General features: G+C 36.5%; 1 protein-coding gene across 2 annotated transcripts in view; it reads left to right on the top strand.

Moving 5' to 3' along the window:
* LOC127626955 (poly [ADP-ribose] polymerase tankyrase-2-like) overlaps positions 1 to 15,803 on the top strand; it is a 37,478-nt gene extending 21,675 nt beyond the window's left edge. The window contains exons 17-27 of one of the 2 annotated variants that reach the window (XM_052103114.1): positions 554 to 663; positions 3,130 to 3,318; positions 6,844 to 7,090; positions 7,607 to 7,689; positions 7,887 to 8,007; positions 11,015 to 11,112; positions 11,384 to 11,458; positions 13,852 to 13,957; positions 14,051 to 14,237; positions 14,533 to 14,689; positions 14,920 to 15,803. In XM_052103114.1, coding sequence (XP_051959074.1) covers positions 554 to 663; positions 3,130 to 3,318; positions 6,844 to 7,090; positions 7,607 to 7,689; positions 7,887 to 8,007; positions 11,015 to 11,112; positions 11,384 to 11,458; positions 13,852 to 13,957; positions 14,051 to 14,237; positions 14,533 to 14,689; positions 14,920 to 14,979 — 1,433 coding nt within the window. In that variant the 3' untranslated portion in view covers positions 14,980 to 15,803. The remainder of the gene's footprint in view (positions 1 to 553; positions 664 to 3,129; positions 3,319 to 6,843; positions 7,091 to 7,606; positions 7,690 to 7,886; positions 8,008 to 11,014; positions 11,113 to 11,383; positions 11,459 to 13,851; positions 13,958 to 14,050; positions 14,238 to 14,532; positions 14,690 to 14,919) is intronic. The other variant, XM_052103115.1, reaches the window with a different exon arrangement.
* The last annotated feature ends 1,305 nt before the right edge of the window (positions 15,804 to 17,108 follow it).

A 17,108-nucleotide genomic window follows, 5' to 3' on the forward strand; every position in this document is an offset into this window, starting at 1 on the left:
TGGTACTTTCAAATTCTACAAGTGTACCAGTTCATTCTTTGTGCAAATTTGACACTTCTTGCTGTGCGAGTAAATGTTTGAAAAATTATTAAAGGTAGGCCTGTCACAATTGTTACATAATTGCATGATTTTGATTATTTGAACTAATCGTTTGATTTCTTGATAGTGATTGTTGGGCACTTTAAAGTCCACTTCAAAATGACATGTTCTAATATTCAGAAAAAATTGTAATAATCAATATTATATTAATATAATATTCAGGTTAGCTGTATGTGTTTTAAACGTACACTGTAAGTGACTTAAACAAAAAGTCTCTCAAATTGTTAATCAATATAATTTGTGTGGCATTAAGGGCTCTATTTTCGTGACTGCACTAGGTGCTGCACTGCGTCTTATCCAATTTGGGTGAGAGTGCTAATTGTAAGTTAAAGTGCCAGCGCAGCATGAAAGTCGGAGTGCTTGTGCCATCTGTGGCCATATGCATGAAAATGTGGGTGTATTGTATGTTAATGAAGTGCCGCAAATCGCAGTTTTCTATTTTCCTAATGATCAGCTGGCTATAATAACCTGGAGGTGGCAGAATATCTACTGCAGCAGGGAGCAGAGGTGAACCCTCAGGATACAGGTGGTCTCGTTCCCTTACACAACGCTGCATCATATGGGGTGAGTACTACACACACATGTACATTAACATACTCACTCAAAACTGCATACAAATATAACATACAGTCCTTATGACTTTAGAACATTGGGAGAAAGTCATGGCCAAAATGTTGGATTTGTTGGTGCAAAAGTTGCTTTACATTCTTGTATTTGTTTTTATTCAATTTTTGCCCCCTTTTATGAACAAATATTAAAAAATAATACATTTAGAAATATGTTTATATTTGTAAATAAAAAATATGCTAACAATAATATAATAAGTATAATAAATCATTTTTAACTTAATCATTTATATGTGCAAAGTTGGTTGTTTATGTGTTTTTAAACAACAGTTAGTTACAGTCCACTAACTGGATTGAACAAGCAGTGTTCCAAGTAGGTCTGGGTTCTGATACTGTTTTCCTGATTCAATTGTATTCTGATTCACAAGCTCTTGATTTGACTAAATTCCCATTTCAATAAGATTAGATTCCAGGTATATTTAAATGTGCTGTAAGTGATTTATTTCATGGAAAGGTATGCAAAAAATGTCATACTCCCTGAAAGATATCACTGAAATAAGTGTCATGGAATAACTCACCAGTCTCTTAGTAAACAGCAAACAAAAATGTTTACGTGGACCACGGACAACAACGCTTTCTGCCTGTCAATCATTTTGCGTGTTCTCATTGTATTGTCTTTATGTATTGCAAATTATTGAGGCTTAATGCCATTTTATTATATTATTGTATATATAATTTTTATAATTTGTCGGTTGAGGGCACTATTTCACTACTGTTGTGTTCGACAACCGTGAGAACGTGCTTTGTGTCGGTTTCAACAGTAACGGTGTGGTGTTTTGGAACAAGGGGGCGTGGCTAAATCAACGGCTCAGTCTCATGGAAGTTAGAATGGCTAAAATCGCTTACGGCTCCTTTATTTTAGAATGCCCATTTTGCTTGCATAAATAAAATAAATTCTCTCTCAGCTAATGCTGTTAATTATACAGGGGACCTTCTATCTAGTTACATTACAAAAATACTAATTGTACAAATTATATTTTATCATTAGTTTTTCCTCATTTTGGTCACATTTTAGCTTTTTTAAATGTATGAATTCCATATATTCCATCAATAAATATGATGTTTTGAAATGCGTCTGTGCTATGTGCGATGTGAGAACAAAAAGAGTATTAAAAGAGACATTATTCAATGACAAATAGATTGCGTGGATCTCGTCTTTGGACACACAGAACAAATCAAACCAAACTTTTACTCTCAACCTACAGTGAAAAGATCTCAGTGTTAAACTTTTTTGACACTACACTTCTCAAACACTGGCCTGTGAAATCTGAGAATTAATCAGCCAGTGGCTAATCACAGACGTTTTCAATCGCATATGTAGTGAAACACTAAATTACTGAAAAATTCAGTTTCTTTTTATCAACCTTTTCTTTTTTCCAGATATATGCATTCTTCTAAAACTATACAAAATAGCTACAAGGAATATTTCACCCAAACATGAAAACTGTTTAATTGAAATGAAAAATGTTCATGAAAACTATTATTCATCCCCATGTTGTTCCAAACCTTTATGACTTTCTTCTTTGGAACACTTTAGCAGAATGCTCATGTTGCTTTTTTTGTTCAATGAATGTTGACTGCTGTAAAATTATAAATCAGTACTAAAGGGATGTTCTGATACCGAAACTGGATCTGAATCTAGTGCTTTACTGTACTCATGCTTGTAAAAATGCTCCGATACCAAAAATCGATACCATCTGACGTACGATTGTCATTCTGTAAACATTCTGTGCACAAATTACAACCACGTTATGTCCTAGTGTGATTATTAAACTGCAAAGGCTGCTATTTAATTAGATAATGATATATAGTTTGCTTGTGCTGCATGCTTCAAATGTGAGCGCTTATGAATGTGTGGAGTCGGTGTTGTGCCGACACCTACATTTTAGATCATTCCTTCTAGAGCTCCTTGTCTCATACACGGAAAACACCATCATGAGCAATGCGCACTTTGTTTGTAGCAGATGACAGCGAGCAGAGCGCTAATTCACTATGTAGAGCTCAGCACATACAGACAGTATTGTAATACTATAAAGCTGCTTTTTTGTCCTTTTTAGAGTGTCCCCATTCACTTTAAATTTATCTAGAAGTGCAGCGAGAACATTCTGTCTAAAGTCTCCTTTTCAAAAACACTGAAAAAAGTCATACAGGTTTGGAACTTCATGAGGGTGAGTAAATTTAGTCAGAATTTCTATTTTTGGGTGCGCTATTCCTTTAACCAGTTTTATTTAAAAATGTTTGTGCTTGCCGGTTGTACTGGTGTTGTGTTTAACTTCATAAATATCATAATATGCTGTTGGGGGAAGGGAAGGACACAGAGGTCATATTCATACAGCAACACCTGGCAGAGAGTGAGAGAAAGAGCAACCCAAGAGCACGACGACTCCATGTGTTTCATTTGCAGCATGTAGATGTGGCCGCTTTGCTCATCAAGTACAACGCATGCGTCAATGCCACAGATAAGTGGGCGTTCACACCTTTGCACGAGGCGGCGCAGAAAGGCAGGACCCAGTTGTGCACGTTGCTTCTTGCGCACGGGGCCAACCCCACGCTTCGCAACCAGGAAGGCGAGTCGCCGCTGGACCTCGTGATGGTATTCACTCTTTGTGTGTGCTTGATGGAAAAAGTGGGGAAAGAAGATCTTTCTCCTTCTCACCATCTGCTTATCCGTTACTCTGCTCATTGCCTGCTCCTCTGATCACAGTTAAGCCTTCTCAATCCAAGCTTCTTTTAGTCAAGTTAGGAATTAAGTGTCTGTTATTGTATTTTATCATATCTCTGTCGCATATGGTCGATGCATTTCTTGTTTATTCATTGGTTGAGAAGGCTTGCTGATCATCCATACACCACCTCCTGAAAATACACAATACACAAGCCATCTTGTCTGGAGTGTGCTAAGATTTGATGCCTGAAGAATTCCATTGAAAACTACCCAAAAAAAATGAATTCTGTCATCATTTACTTCACCCTTGTGCCATTCCAATGTGCCTTTTTTCCATGGACCACAAAAGGAGAAATTGTGAGGATTGTTCACAATAGAGGTCGACCGATAGTGGATTTTGCAGGGACCGATAGCTAAAGTGGTGGGAAAGGCTGATAACCGATTAATCGGCCGATAGTTTTTACAATCTATTTATAGAATGTAAAAAAAGATCATTTCTTTAAAATGGTGGGCAACGACAAAGAGTCCAAAATGAATAAAATCCCAGATGCAGCTCTTTGTTCAACACAAAATCCCAATAGTATCCAGAAAAAGAAGACTTGGAGAATAACGCAGGACTTTAAAGTATAAACGTGCCCGAAACACACCAGGGACTCTTATTTTGAAATGGCGAAATTATGAAAAAACTATCGGCAACTATCAACATAGATTTTTGCAGATAACAATAGTTCCAAAAAGCAACTATCGGCACCGATTAATCGGTAAAACCGATATAGTTCACACAATTTTGATTTGACAGGAGCTATCAAGCTCTAAAAAGTACAACAACAAAAAGACATCATTAAAGTAATACAAAAGTAATTTCTATATATGTGCTATATTCCTAGTCTGCTGAAGCCAGACAATAGTTTTGTGTGAGAAGCAGACCAAAATATAAGTTACTTAAAATAACTGTGGTTGCCAGAACTTTACCACAAAAAACAAAACAAATATACGGTGACAATGTTTCAGGCATTACATGATGTCATTTTGGTGTTTGGATATTTTACAGTTCACAACTGTATCATTAAATGATACAGTGTCAATGTGCCAACCTACAGGAGCTGCAGTAAATCTGCTTTGTACTTTTATATGCACCATATACCGTCATAGTACCATAGGTGTAAAAAACAAAACCACAAGATGATTTGAGGTTAATCAAGAGAGGCTCTTCCAGGAGCAATAGCCAGTGCACTTTTATAGACAGTGCACATTGTCACTTAAACAAACACCATCAGGGTAACAAATAAAAATAAAATAATGCAATAAACATTAACTAAACAACATAAATGTAACATAAAACAACCCAATGTAAAAATAAGAAGAAACATAACTATTTCAGTAAAATAAAATAAAATGTGATGAGTAACGCATAACTTCAGAGCCCAATTTTAGTTTTTCCCCAAATGTATTGTTTTAATTTAAACAATAGTTTACTGTAAAAGTACAATATTGTCTTGTTAAACGTAATGCACATTTTCACCATTCTCTATAACAGGGCTATTCAACTTCTTTGACAAATGGGCCAGATGGAAAAATATTCAGGGCACGTAGGCCAAGCCATTATTTATTATATAGTCATTATATATTTATATTGCAGGACTATCATTTTTGTTCACTATATAAATAAACCATCTGTGTTTTATAGCTTGAATTTTTTTATTACGAGAAATATTTCCACCTAGCAGGACATTCTGGGCGGGGGGGGGGAGATACAGGTAAATTGAGACAAATAATAATACAAAATACAAATTTTGATCTAAAATGTGCTTTCAAAATCGGTCCATTACATAAAGAGTAAATCATACTGATACCATTTTTTTGATTGAACATTATCAGTGATGTTTATTATAGAAGAAATGTCTTGACCAAATGAATAAATAACATTTTCTATTGCTCTGAACTCATGCTTGTCAGTCATCCATGATTTTACATTTTACATTTTTATTTGTAGTGCAACCTCTAAAAGCGTCTAAAAACAGCACGCTCGTTCACGAGACTCTGTAAAAACATCAAGACATGGCACGACGTCAGTTTAGCTCAAGTTTGCTTAGAAAAACGAATGAAACCCGCGTGAACAGACACAAAACGCATTTGATGTAAACAGCCTCCAAGACAACTGACAACCTCACGTGGGCCACTGAAAATTTGAAACAGGCAGGATTTGGCCTGCGGGCCGCCAGTTGAATAGGCCTGCACTATAAGGTATTTCATTAATGTTTACAGTATTTTACAGTAAAATGACTTGTATGGTCTGGTTAAATATAATTTGTCACTGAATATGGTATGGTAACTACCATTTAACCAATTAACTACTACTTTACTGTAGCAATTTTATTTGATTTTCCCTTTAAAATTAGAAAACTTTTTTAAAGTGCACCGCAACTCTCAAATCTCCTTCGGTTACGAGACATGCAAGAACTATTGAGGTTTACCACCTTTTTTGTTGTGGTAACCCTTATTCTGAGAAACTCTTTGAGACTTGCATTTACTTCTGCCAAAGTTAGAGGTTGGAAATAGGGTTGCTACGACAAATAAACACAAAAGTGAATGAATAGTGCAAGTGTGTCTCGTAAGACTTTCTGCAAAACAATGGTTACCATTTAGGCACGACTGTCTTCATGCAGCTAGTTTGAACATGCACATGGGCAAATGAGATTTGTGAGCTATAGTAGAGGGGAAGATTTTCTGTGAATATAGAAGTTTGGCAATACTTTAAAATAAGGTTCCATTCATTAATATTAGTTAATGCATTAGGTTTCATGAACAAAATATTATTTTTACATTATTATAATATTAGTTAATAAAAATACTATTATGTATTGTTAGTTCATAGTGTATATGTTATAATGTCTGGAGATTTGCAAAAGTGGATTTTGTTAAAAGCTCTGCCGCTTTCAGTAGGCGTTATTCTTTTCTCACCTTCCAGATTCAATATTAAAAACCAAAAAGTGTAAATATCGGCTAAAGGTTTTGGTTAAAACCGATCATGGGCTGATCTCTAATTATATGCTTTCATTTTATGGAAAAGAGCAGTGTGAACATTCTTAGATATTTGTAATTTATTTCCATTTTGTAATGAAAAGAAAGTAAAAGACAGGTTTGGAATGGCATGAGTGTGAATAAATGATGACAGAATTGTTGAGTGAATCTTTCCTTTAACCATGGATTCATGCCAACAGCTTGCTTGCTTCTTTGAAAATACATTTTCATTTGTCTTGTGCAAGATTTTTTCTTTGATTTGTGGTGTTGTTTCTGAACACACGGTATATTTGCTTGATATCTGACTGACGCTTTTATATAAGTTTGTAACTAAATGCGGTGGTCGATTTGGGAGCAAGCTTGTCTGTCTCAAAAATGTTGTCCTCATTTTTGGCGGGGCCTTTCTGACATTGCATTGTCTCCCTTTGTCTTCAGGCAGATGATGTCCGTGCCCTCCTCACAGCCGCCATGCCCCCCTCGGCATTGCCGGCATGTTTTAAACCCCAGGTGGTCAGTGTCTCTACCTCTTTGGGAGTGGTGCCCTCAAACCTCAACTCAAGCTCCACACTGCTCTCTTCAAACTCCAGTTTGGACAGCCAGTCCGGGACCTTCTCAGAGTTGTCCACACTTCTGGGACCTTCTGGGGCTGAAGGGGCAGTTGGCGTAGAGACGAAAGAAGAGGGTGTGTTTATTCAGCACATCTTACTGAAAGGGCAACAAGCTGGTTCATTTAAAGGAATTGTTAACCCAGAAATTTTAATTGTTTTGAAGAATCTTCATGAAGGTCTTTTCCGTCCAATGGCAGTTCATAGTGACCATGGCTGTCAAGCTCAAAAAGGTCAAAAAACACCATAACAGTGTCATATAAGTAGTCCATACAACTCACATTTTCCAAGTCTTCAAAAGCCATACAATCCTTTTGTGAGGAACAGATTGAAATTTAAGTAATTATTCACTGAAAATCTTCATCTCCGTCACCTAAAAACCTATGAACTATTATTTGCGAAAGTGTAAATTTTAAACTGTAAATTTTTCTATTGACAAAAGCTTTGTGAAGATTCTTCAAATTCTTCAAAAAAACAGCATACGGATTTGAAACCATGAGCAAGGAAGTAATGACAGAATTTTTGGGTGAATGATTGCAGTTATGTTTGAACATCACAATGAATGTTTACTTCAAAATATGATGATTTTTCAGGTCTAGGTGTGGATTTGAGTATCAACCAGTTCCTTCACAACCTGGGTCTAGAGCACCTGTTGGAAATCTTCGACAGAGAGCAGGTACACTGATCTGTTTCAATGTTTATCGTCCTATAACATGATCAAACTAGTACTGTACAATCTATAACAACAGCTTAGACTTAAATACTTTGTAATCGGCTTATCGCTACTCCATTTCCTAAAATGTGTAGTTGTGGTTTTATCAGAAATACCTTACAGTGGAAAGAGGTGTGTTATTTTTATAATTGTGTGGTTAGATAAATCTGGACGTCCTGGTGGAAATGGGACACAAGGAATTGAAGGAGATCGGCATCAACGCTTACGGACACAGACACAAGATCATCAAAGGAGTGGAGAGACTGATTAGTGGGCCTCAGAGTAAGAGTCTTTCATTGCAAATACTTTATTTGAGAGAATACTTAACATGAAAGGGGGTGTAACAGTTCAAGGATGGGCAAGGAGGAGGCAGGAACCAGCGTCTCTCTCTCTCTCTCTCTATCTCTTTCTCTCTCTCGTACCTGCGTCTCCATCTGGCGTTATCTCGTTCTACCGCTGATCAGCTGATTCAGCCCCGGCCACGCCCTCCTTCTCTTGAGAAAATGTTATTTTGAAGCTTCATATCATGCAATTTTTATTATTTTTGTCCCTGATGTCTAATGTGAAAATGTTAAAAAGTTTTGTCTGCACCAAAAGGAATAATTTGGTTTTACACAAACATTTTCCACCCTCTCTCTGCTCCGGTCACTCTTGGCTTTGAGCACGCAAAATTATTTCGGGCATTGTAATTTTACAATATACACTGATGAGCAAAAACATTATGACCATTCTCAGGTGAAACGAATAATGTTGAGCATCTCCTAACAAGGCCACATGTCAAGGTCTGGGTAGATTAGATGGTAAGCGAACAATAAGATCGTGTTGAATGCAGGAGAAATGGACAGGAATAAAGACCTGAGTGACTTTGACAAGGGCCATATTGTTATGACCAGATCTCTATTCGATTGAGCATCTGTGGGATGTGCTGGACCAACAAGTCTGATCCACGGCAGCTTAACCTTACCTTACTATTACTAGTACTTACTACTAAAACTTACAGGACTTGAATGATCTGCTGCTATTGTCTTGGTGCCAGATACCACAGGACACCTTCAGGGGTATTGTGGAGTCCATGCTTTGGCAGATCAGCTTTGTTTTGGTGTCACGCGGAGGACCAACAGCATGTTAGGCAGGTGGTCATAATGTTTTTGCTTATCAGTGTAACTTGTTCTAAAACAGCTAGATAAAGTATAATGCCTTACAAACCCCACAGTGAGCAAGACTAAGGTGACTGTGGCAGGATAACTGCTTCAAATTGTTTAAGTAGATGAGGAAGAAACCATAGGAGGAATTAAGTCTCAGCTGGGTAAGCCCTCCTCCTTGGGCTAGCATATATTTATAGTTTTGAGTGATGAAAGTTAGAGTATGTTTTCATGAGTGATAGACCGATATATCGGCCAGGTTAATTAATCAGCAGATATTCTGCCATTTTTAGATTATCGACCAATATCTATGCTTACTACTCTATGTATGTCAAATTTTTAGCATACAGTGCATCCAGAAAGTATTCACAGCGCTTCACTTTTTCCACATTTTGTTATGTTACAGCCTTATTCTTTTATGGATTAAATTAATATTTTCCTAAAAATTCTACAAACAATACCCCATAATAACAACGTGAAAGAAGTTTGTTTGAAATCTTTACAAATGTATTAAAAATAAAAAAGTAAGAAAATCACATGTACATAAGTATTCACAGCCTTTGCTCAATACTTTGTTGAAGCACCTTTGGCACCAATTACAGCCTCAAGTCTTTGTGTATGATGCTACAAGCTTGGCACACCTATTTTTGGGCAGTTTCTGCCATTCTTCTTTGCAGGACCTCTCAAGCGCTATCAGGTTGGATGGGGAGCGTCGGTGCACAGCCATTTTCAGATCTCTCCAGAGATGTTCAATCGGGTTCAAGTCTGGGCTCTGGCTGGGCCACTCAAAGACATTTACAGAATTGTCCCGTAGCCACTTCTTTGTTATCTTGGCTGTGTGCTTAGTGTCAATGTCCTGTTGGAAGAGGAACCTTCAACCCAGTCTGAGCTCCAGAGCACTCTTGAGCAGGTTTTCATCAAGGATGTCTCTGTACATTGCTGCATTCATCTTTCCCTCAAGTCTGACTAGTCTCCCATTTCCTGCCGCTGAAAAACATCACCACTGCATGATGCTGCCACCACCATGCTTCACTGTAGGGATGGTATTGGTCAGGTGATGAGCGGTGCCTGTTTCCTCCAGCTATGACGCTTGTCATTCAGGCCAAAGAGTTCAATCTTTGTTTCATCAGACCAGAGAGTCCTTCAGGTGCCTTTTGGCAAACTCCAGGCAAGCTGTCATGTGCCTTTTACTGAGGAGTGGCTTCCGTCTGGCCACTCTACCATACAGGCCTGATTGGTGGAGTGCTGCAGAGATGGTTGTTCTACTGGAAGATTCTCCTCTCTCCACAGAGAATTGCTGGAGCTCAGTCAGAGTGACCATCGGGTTCGTGGTCACCTCCCTGACTAAGGCCCTTCTCCACCGATCACTCAGTTTGGCAGGGTGGCCAGCTCTAGGAAGAGTCCTGGTGGTTCCAAACTTCTTCCATTTATGGATGATGGAGGCCACTGTGCTCATTGGGACCTTCAATGCTGCAGACGTTTTTCTGTACCCTTCCCCAGATCTGTGCCTCAATACAATCCTGTCTCGGAGGTCTACAGACAATTCCTTGGACTTCATGGCCTGGTTTGTGCTCTGACATGCACTGTTAACTGTGGGACCTTATATAGACAGGTGTGTGTCTTTCCAAATCATGTCCAATCAACTGAATTTACCGCAGGTGGACTCCAATCAAGTTGTAGAAACATCTCAAGGATGATCAGTGGAAACAGGATGCACCTGAGCTCAATTTTGAGTGTCACGGCAAAGGCTGTGAATAATTATGTACATGTGATTTTTTTAGTTTTTTATTTTTAATAAATTTGCAAAGATTTCAAACAAACTTCTTTCACGTTGTCATTATGGGGTATTGTTTGTAGAAGTTTGAGGAACATAATGAATTTAATCCATTTTGGAATAAGGCTGTAACATAACAAAATGTGCAAAAAGTGAAGCACTGTGAATACTTTCCGGATGCACTGTATATTGTAAAATATTTGTGGTTATTTATATAGCCATTGTGTTTACGTTAAAGTACATCGTAGTCATCTATCTCAAAATATCATGGAAACTTTTATTTCTCATGAAATGTCAACCTTTAAGATTGTAGCTGAAGCCTTTGTTTTTTCAGATTTACTTACATTTAAATGTTGATATTTAATTGTCACAGGTTTAAACACTTATTTGACCTTGAACGCGACCAACAGTGGAACAGTACTGATAGATTTGTCCACAGATGACAAGGAGTTTCAGTCAGTTGAGGAGGAGGTACTGTCCCCACAGATTTTAAGATTTCCCATAATAAGAAGTGCTATAATTAGTTTTATTGTTTTTTCTTATCTCTTGTTTTTATAATCCTTGGACAGGATCTGCCATAGGTTTTAAGTTTATAGGCCAAGAGAATTTGTTAAACATAATTGCAATCCTTTTATCCATTCTGTAATGGATGTCTTAAGCAGTTTTATTGACAAATACTTTTGAATTGAATGTGTAGAATGATAACTTGGGTTGTGTCTATTTCGTTTTTATATCTAAACAGATGCAAAGTACCATTAGGGAACACAGGGACGGTGGCCATGCAGGGGGATTTTTCAACAGATACAATATTGTGAAGGTAAGAGATTTGGATGAAAATGGAAAAATATATATCCAGTAATCACAAATAGCTGGAGAGTTCTTGGAAAAGTCATGGAAGTTACTAGTACCGTACTATAACTATTATAACTGTTTAGCAATATAGTAATAGACTATAAATAGACTACTTTCAATGCTGTATGAGCAAGTGGCGCCCTCTACAGGTCTGGGTGTCATTATTCATTATCCATTACACTACTACAGTATATTACAAAATTTAAAAGGGGGTTTTGTTCCTTTGGTTACTTTTTATTTTTACATGATGTGGTTTACATTTCCATGAAATTGCCCAACAAATGCATAATATGCATTGTATGCATTTGTAATCTTCTTGTTCTGTTGTAATGTTCTGTTGTACTCAACTGCAAAAACAGAAGTGCACAAATGTTTTAGAAGTACAAAATAAATTGTTTTCATATCATTCATTATGTTATCATATTTAGTTATTTTTTGCGTTACACGTTTCAACAATCATGGTTTCAACAGATCTGTTCAATGTTCAATGGAAATTATTTATTGTTAGAACAGTAAAAAAAAAAAACCTCTTTGAAAATCTTTAAAGCATAATTCCTAAGTAAAATCTGATGGCAAAATTAGATAAGTGGCAAAAAAATAGGTATCGGCCTATAGTTTTTAATTAAAAAATTGGTATCGGCCTATAGTTTTTAGTTAAAATTGTATCGGACTATAGTTTTTAATTTAAAAATAGGTATCGGCCTATAGTTTTTAGTTATCGACCTATAGTTTTTAGATTAAAAATTGGTATCGGCCTATAGTTTTAGTTAAATTGTATCGCCTATAGTTTTAGTTTAAAATTGGTATCGGCCTATAGTTTTTAGTTTAAAAATAGGTATCAGCCTATAGTTTTTAGTTTAAAAATTGGTATCGGCCTATAGTTTTTAGTTATCGGCCTATAGTTTTTAGTAAAAAATGGTATCGGCCTATAGTTTTTAGTTAAAATTGGTATCGGCCTATAGTTTTTAGTTTAAAAATAGGTATCAGCCTATAGTTTTTAGTTTAAAAATTGGTATCGGCCTATAGTTTTTAGTTAAAATTGGTATCGGCCTATAGTTTTTAGTTTAAAAATTGGTATCGGCCTATAGTTTTTAGTTAAAATTGGTATCGGCCTATAGTTTTTAGTTTAAAAATTGGTATCGGCCTATAGTTTTTAGTTTAAAAATTGGTATCGGCCTATAGTTTTTAGTTTAAAAATTGGTATCGGCCTATAGTTTTTAGTTTAAAAATAGGTATCGGCCTATAGTTTTTAGTTATCGACCTATAGTTTTTAGTTTAAAAATTGGTATCGGCCTATAGTTTTTAGTTTAAAAATTGGTATCGGCCTATAGTTTTTAGTTTAAAAATAGGTATCGGCCTATAGTTTTTAGTTAAAATTGGTATTGGCCTATAGTTTTTAGTTGAAATTGGTAGCGGCCTATAGTTTTTAGTTTAAAAATAGGTATCAGCCTATAGTTTTTAGTTTAAAAATTGGTATCGGCCTATAGTTTTTAGTTAAAATTGGTATCGGCCTATAGTTTTTAGTTTAAAAATTGGTATCGGCCTGTAGTTTTTAGTTTAAAAATTGGTATCGGCCTATAGTTTTTAGTTATTGACCTATAGTTTTTAGTTTAAAAATTGGTATCGGCCTATAGTTTTTAGTTAAAATTGGTATCGGCCTATAGTTTTTAGTTTAAAAATTGGTATCGGCCTATAGTTTTTAGTTTAAAAATGGTATCGGCCTATAGTTTTTAGTTTAAAAATAGGTATCGGCCTATAGTTTTTAGTTAAAATTGGTATCGGCCTATAGTTTTTAGTTTAAAATTGGTATCGGCCCATAGTTTTTAGTTATCGGCCTATAGTTTTTAGTAAAAAATGGTATCGGCCTATAGTTTTTAGTTTAAAAATAGGTATCAGCCTATAGTTTTTAGTTTAAAAATAGGTATCAGCCTATAGTTTTTAGTTAAAATTGGTATCGGCCTATAGTTTTTAGTTTAAAAATAGGTATCAGCCTATAGTTTTTAGTTTAAAAATTGGTATCGGCCTATAGTTTTTAGTTAAAATTGGTATCGGCCTATAGTTTTTAGTTTAAAAATTGGTATCGGCCTATAGTTTTTAGTTAAAATTGGTATCGGCCTATAGTTTTTTGTTAAAATAGGTATCGGCCTATAGTGTTTAGTTTAAAAATTGGTATCGGCCTATAATTTTTAGTTATCGGCCTATAGTTTTTAGTTTTAAAATTGGAATCGGCCTATAGTTTGTAGTTTAAAAATTGGTATCGGCCTATAGTTTTTAGTTATAAAATTGGTATCGGCCAAAATTGTTCATATTGTTTCATCCAAAATACAATTGTTTTTTTTATATTCTTTCTTCTCCTAGATCCAGAAGGTATGCAATAAGAAGTTGTGGGAGAGATACACCCATCGAAGGAAAGAGGTTTCTGAAGAGAATCACAACCATTCCAATGAGCGCATGCTCTTCCACGGTACGTGACTGGTTTGGTCTGTAGACTGTACTGTATAACCCCATTCATAAAATGTTTTATCAACACAGCCTTGATAAAACACTTTGATTTTAGGGTCACCGTTTGTAAACGCCATCATTCACAAGGGGTTTGATGAGAGGCATGCATACATAGGGGGAATGTTCGGCGCTGGGATCTACTTCGCAGAGAACTCTTCCAAAAGCAATCAGTATGTTTACGGAATCGGAGGAGGAACAGGGTGCCCTCTACACAAGAACAGGTCATGCTACGTGTGCCAGAGGTGAGATAAGATCCAATTACAGCGTATGAAGGCCAAAGCCCTCATTTAAGTGACTTTACATTTTCCAGACTTGAATTTGCACATTTAAGACCCTGTTTACACTTGGGTCGTTATCATCCAATCACAAGTGGACACCGCAAAGTACAGGTGTAAGTGACAGAGCCTGTGTGAATTGTCAGCAAAGTGTTGCTGTTACTTCCCCATTTTAAAACCTTGAAGATAATTACATTTTCTGTTTCCTTTCTAAAGTGCTTTTTCTCTCACACATTCTCTCTATTCTTCTATGTACCACCAGGCATCTTCTGTTTTGTCGTGTGACTTTGGGGAAGTCCTTCCTTCAGTTTAGTGCTATGAAGATGGCCCACTCTCCACCAGGACACCATTCAGTCACTGGCAGGCCCAGTGTCAACGGCCTTGCTCTGGCTGAGTACGTCATTTACAGAGGAGAGCAGGTACTTTTGACTTGGCCAGTAAGCAGCCACCTAGCAACCGCCCTAGTAAGCACATAGTTGCACCCTATCCAAGCATTGTGGTATTGACTTTTGCACAGGCATTTAGCATGGGTACATACTATTGTTAATGCCCTTTCTGTATGTACCTAATTTGGATAAATTAAATTTTGTTCGATTTTTCTCATCTGTTCTGTGAAACTAACATTGTTTTGTTTGTTTTGTCCCTTAAGGCTTATCCTGAATATTTGATCACATATCAGATCATTAAACCAGACGGTTCTTCAGGTTAACACATGGGAGCTGCTGGCACAGGCCAATCTGCTAGAAACACACTGGTCTTTCCATGTTAAAGGAGAGAGACTGCTATGTTTATTGCATGCATTTATTTATACAATGTATAATTTTCTTTCTGTGCTGTCTGGTTTCGCCTCATTTACAGCACCTTAATAATCAAATCTACTGGAAAGTCATTTCTGTGGATGCAACAGATTTGACCAGTTTAGTCACTAACACTGGTTTCCAAAACTTGCAGTTCCTTTTGTTAGCCTATCAAAAAGTCTATGTATTTATTTTACAAGGACAAATTGTATATGTGTTTTGTACTAATTAATTTATTGACGTTTGTAACATGAGAGTTCTATGCCTGAAAATCAACGTATCGTAAATGTATGCTATTATCTACTTTTGAAGGTTACTTGGTGGCATTAGCCCAATTCAAAAGATAAGGAATTTTTTGGCAGGTTGGAGCAAGACAATGTACTGTACGTTCAGTGTACTGTCCTACACTCATTTGTCACAATACCCTCTAGTCTGCTTTGTTGCCCTCCAAAGAAATAACTTTATAACTTTAACACACCACAGTATCCCACAGACAATGTTATGAAAACGTAATTTTTTCATGAAAATATTGGATGCAAAAAATTCAGTGCTTGATCAAACAGTTTCTGGGTTTTGATTTGAAGATTCTGTTTTTGTCACACAATTGGTCCGGACTACTTGTCTGTTGTGCATGAACATGTCATGTTTAAAATGTGTTACTTTGTCCTTCTGCAATATTTTAAAGCAAGAGGAATGTCTTCCTTTGACATCAACAACAGTACGAGCAAATAAAGAGATGCTGTTTTGTGAATTCCTAGTTTTGTTGCTGTTATTGTCACACTTTCAGAATCTCAGCTGAAGCGGTCTGAGAAACAGTTGAGTCATTTCAGAAACAAACAAGAAATTCTGAGAAGTCCAAAAGAGGGCACTATTGAGCTTTATGAAAAGCCAATGAACATGGTACACAGTGCATTTTTCTTTTCTTTTTCTTTACAAATTATATTATCCACATAACACTTTAGTAAGAAGGTGAAAAGAGCATTTTATTAACATGACCCACAATGAGAATTCTGCTATCATGCACTCACCCTCATATTGATCCAAACCATACTGTAAGATTTGCTTCCATGGATCACAAAAATAAATATTAGGCAGAATTTAAGAGACTGACCACCACTACAGTTCTGCCTAATGTCTTACACATTTCATGTAAAAAAGAGAATCATACAGGTTTGAAATGACATAAAAGTGTTAGTTCACCCAAAATGAAAATCCTTTAATCCTTTACTCACTTTCATGCCATTCCAGATGTGTATGACTTTATTTGTTCTTCTGAACACAAATGAAGATTATAATTTTATTTAGCTCTGTAGGGCCATACAATGCAAGTGAATGGTGACTAGACCTTTAAAGCTCCAAAAATCACATAAATGCAGCATAAAAGTGGTTTAATGACTAGCCACCAGTCATAATTACATGAGACATAGACCTTCTACTTTAAAATCTCCAAAGTATTTGCTGAAGACTGTGATGTCCTACAGAGAAATTATTTCTTATGGTATAAGATTTTAAAATTATCTCTTGAAAACTTTTTCAAACTATGTTATCTATGCTAAAATATTTATTACATGTCCTGGAATAAGGATCATGGCCTGGGGTGTTGGCCCTCTAAGGTACTCTATGGTAGCCCACTCATAGGGCATAGCCCATAAGAATTCTGTCCTACGCCAGGCTCACTGGCAGATTTAGCAGCGGTCCTGGCAGATTTCCAAAACTTTTTGGAAAGAACATTCTCTACAATACTTGCTGCATGGTAAACACAGCATTATTGAGGACAGCATTTTTTTTATGTTATAAAAAAATCTATGCACATAAAGTAATTGGATGAACTGAACTGAATGATTTTTAGTTCTGAAGAATTATGCAACAAAGAGAAAGCCCAGGTTGACCACAAGGACTGAAGTACTTCCTGTCCAGCATTCTGACCATCCTGATGTGCCTGCTGGACTGTTCATTGCTGATGTACCTCAAGTGAGAGAAGCCACGATAACAGATCATTTGGAAATGAAATGCTTTAACAGAGATGGGGCTTAATTAGTTG

The sequence above is a fragment of the Xyrauchen texanus genome, chromosome 33, assembly GCF_025860055.1.
Source record: "Xyrauchen texanus isolate HMW12.3.18 chromosome 33, RBS_HiC_50CHRs, whole genome shotgun sequence".
NCBI classification, from domain to species: domain Eukaryota; kingdom Metazoa; phylum Chordata; class Actinopteri; order Cypriniformes; family Catostomidae; genus Xyrauchen; species Xyrauchen texanus.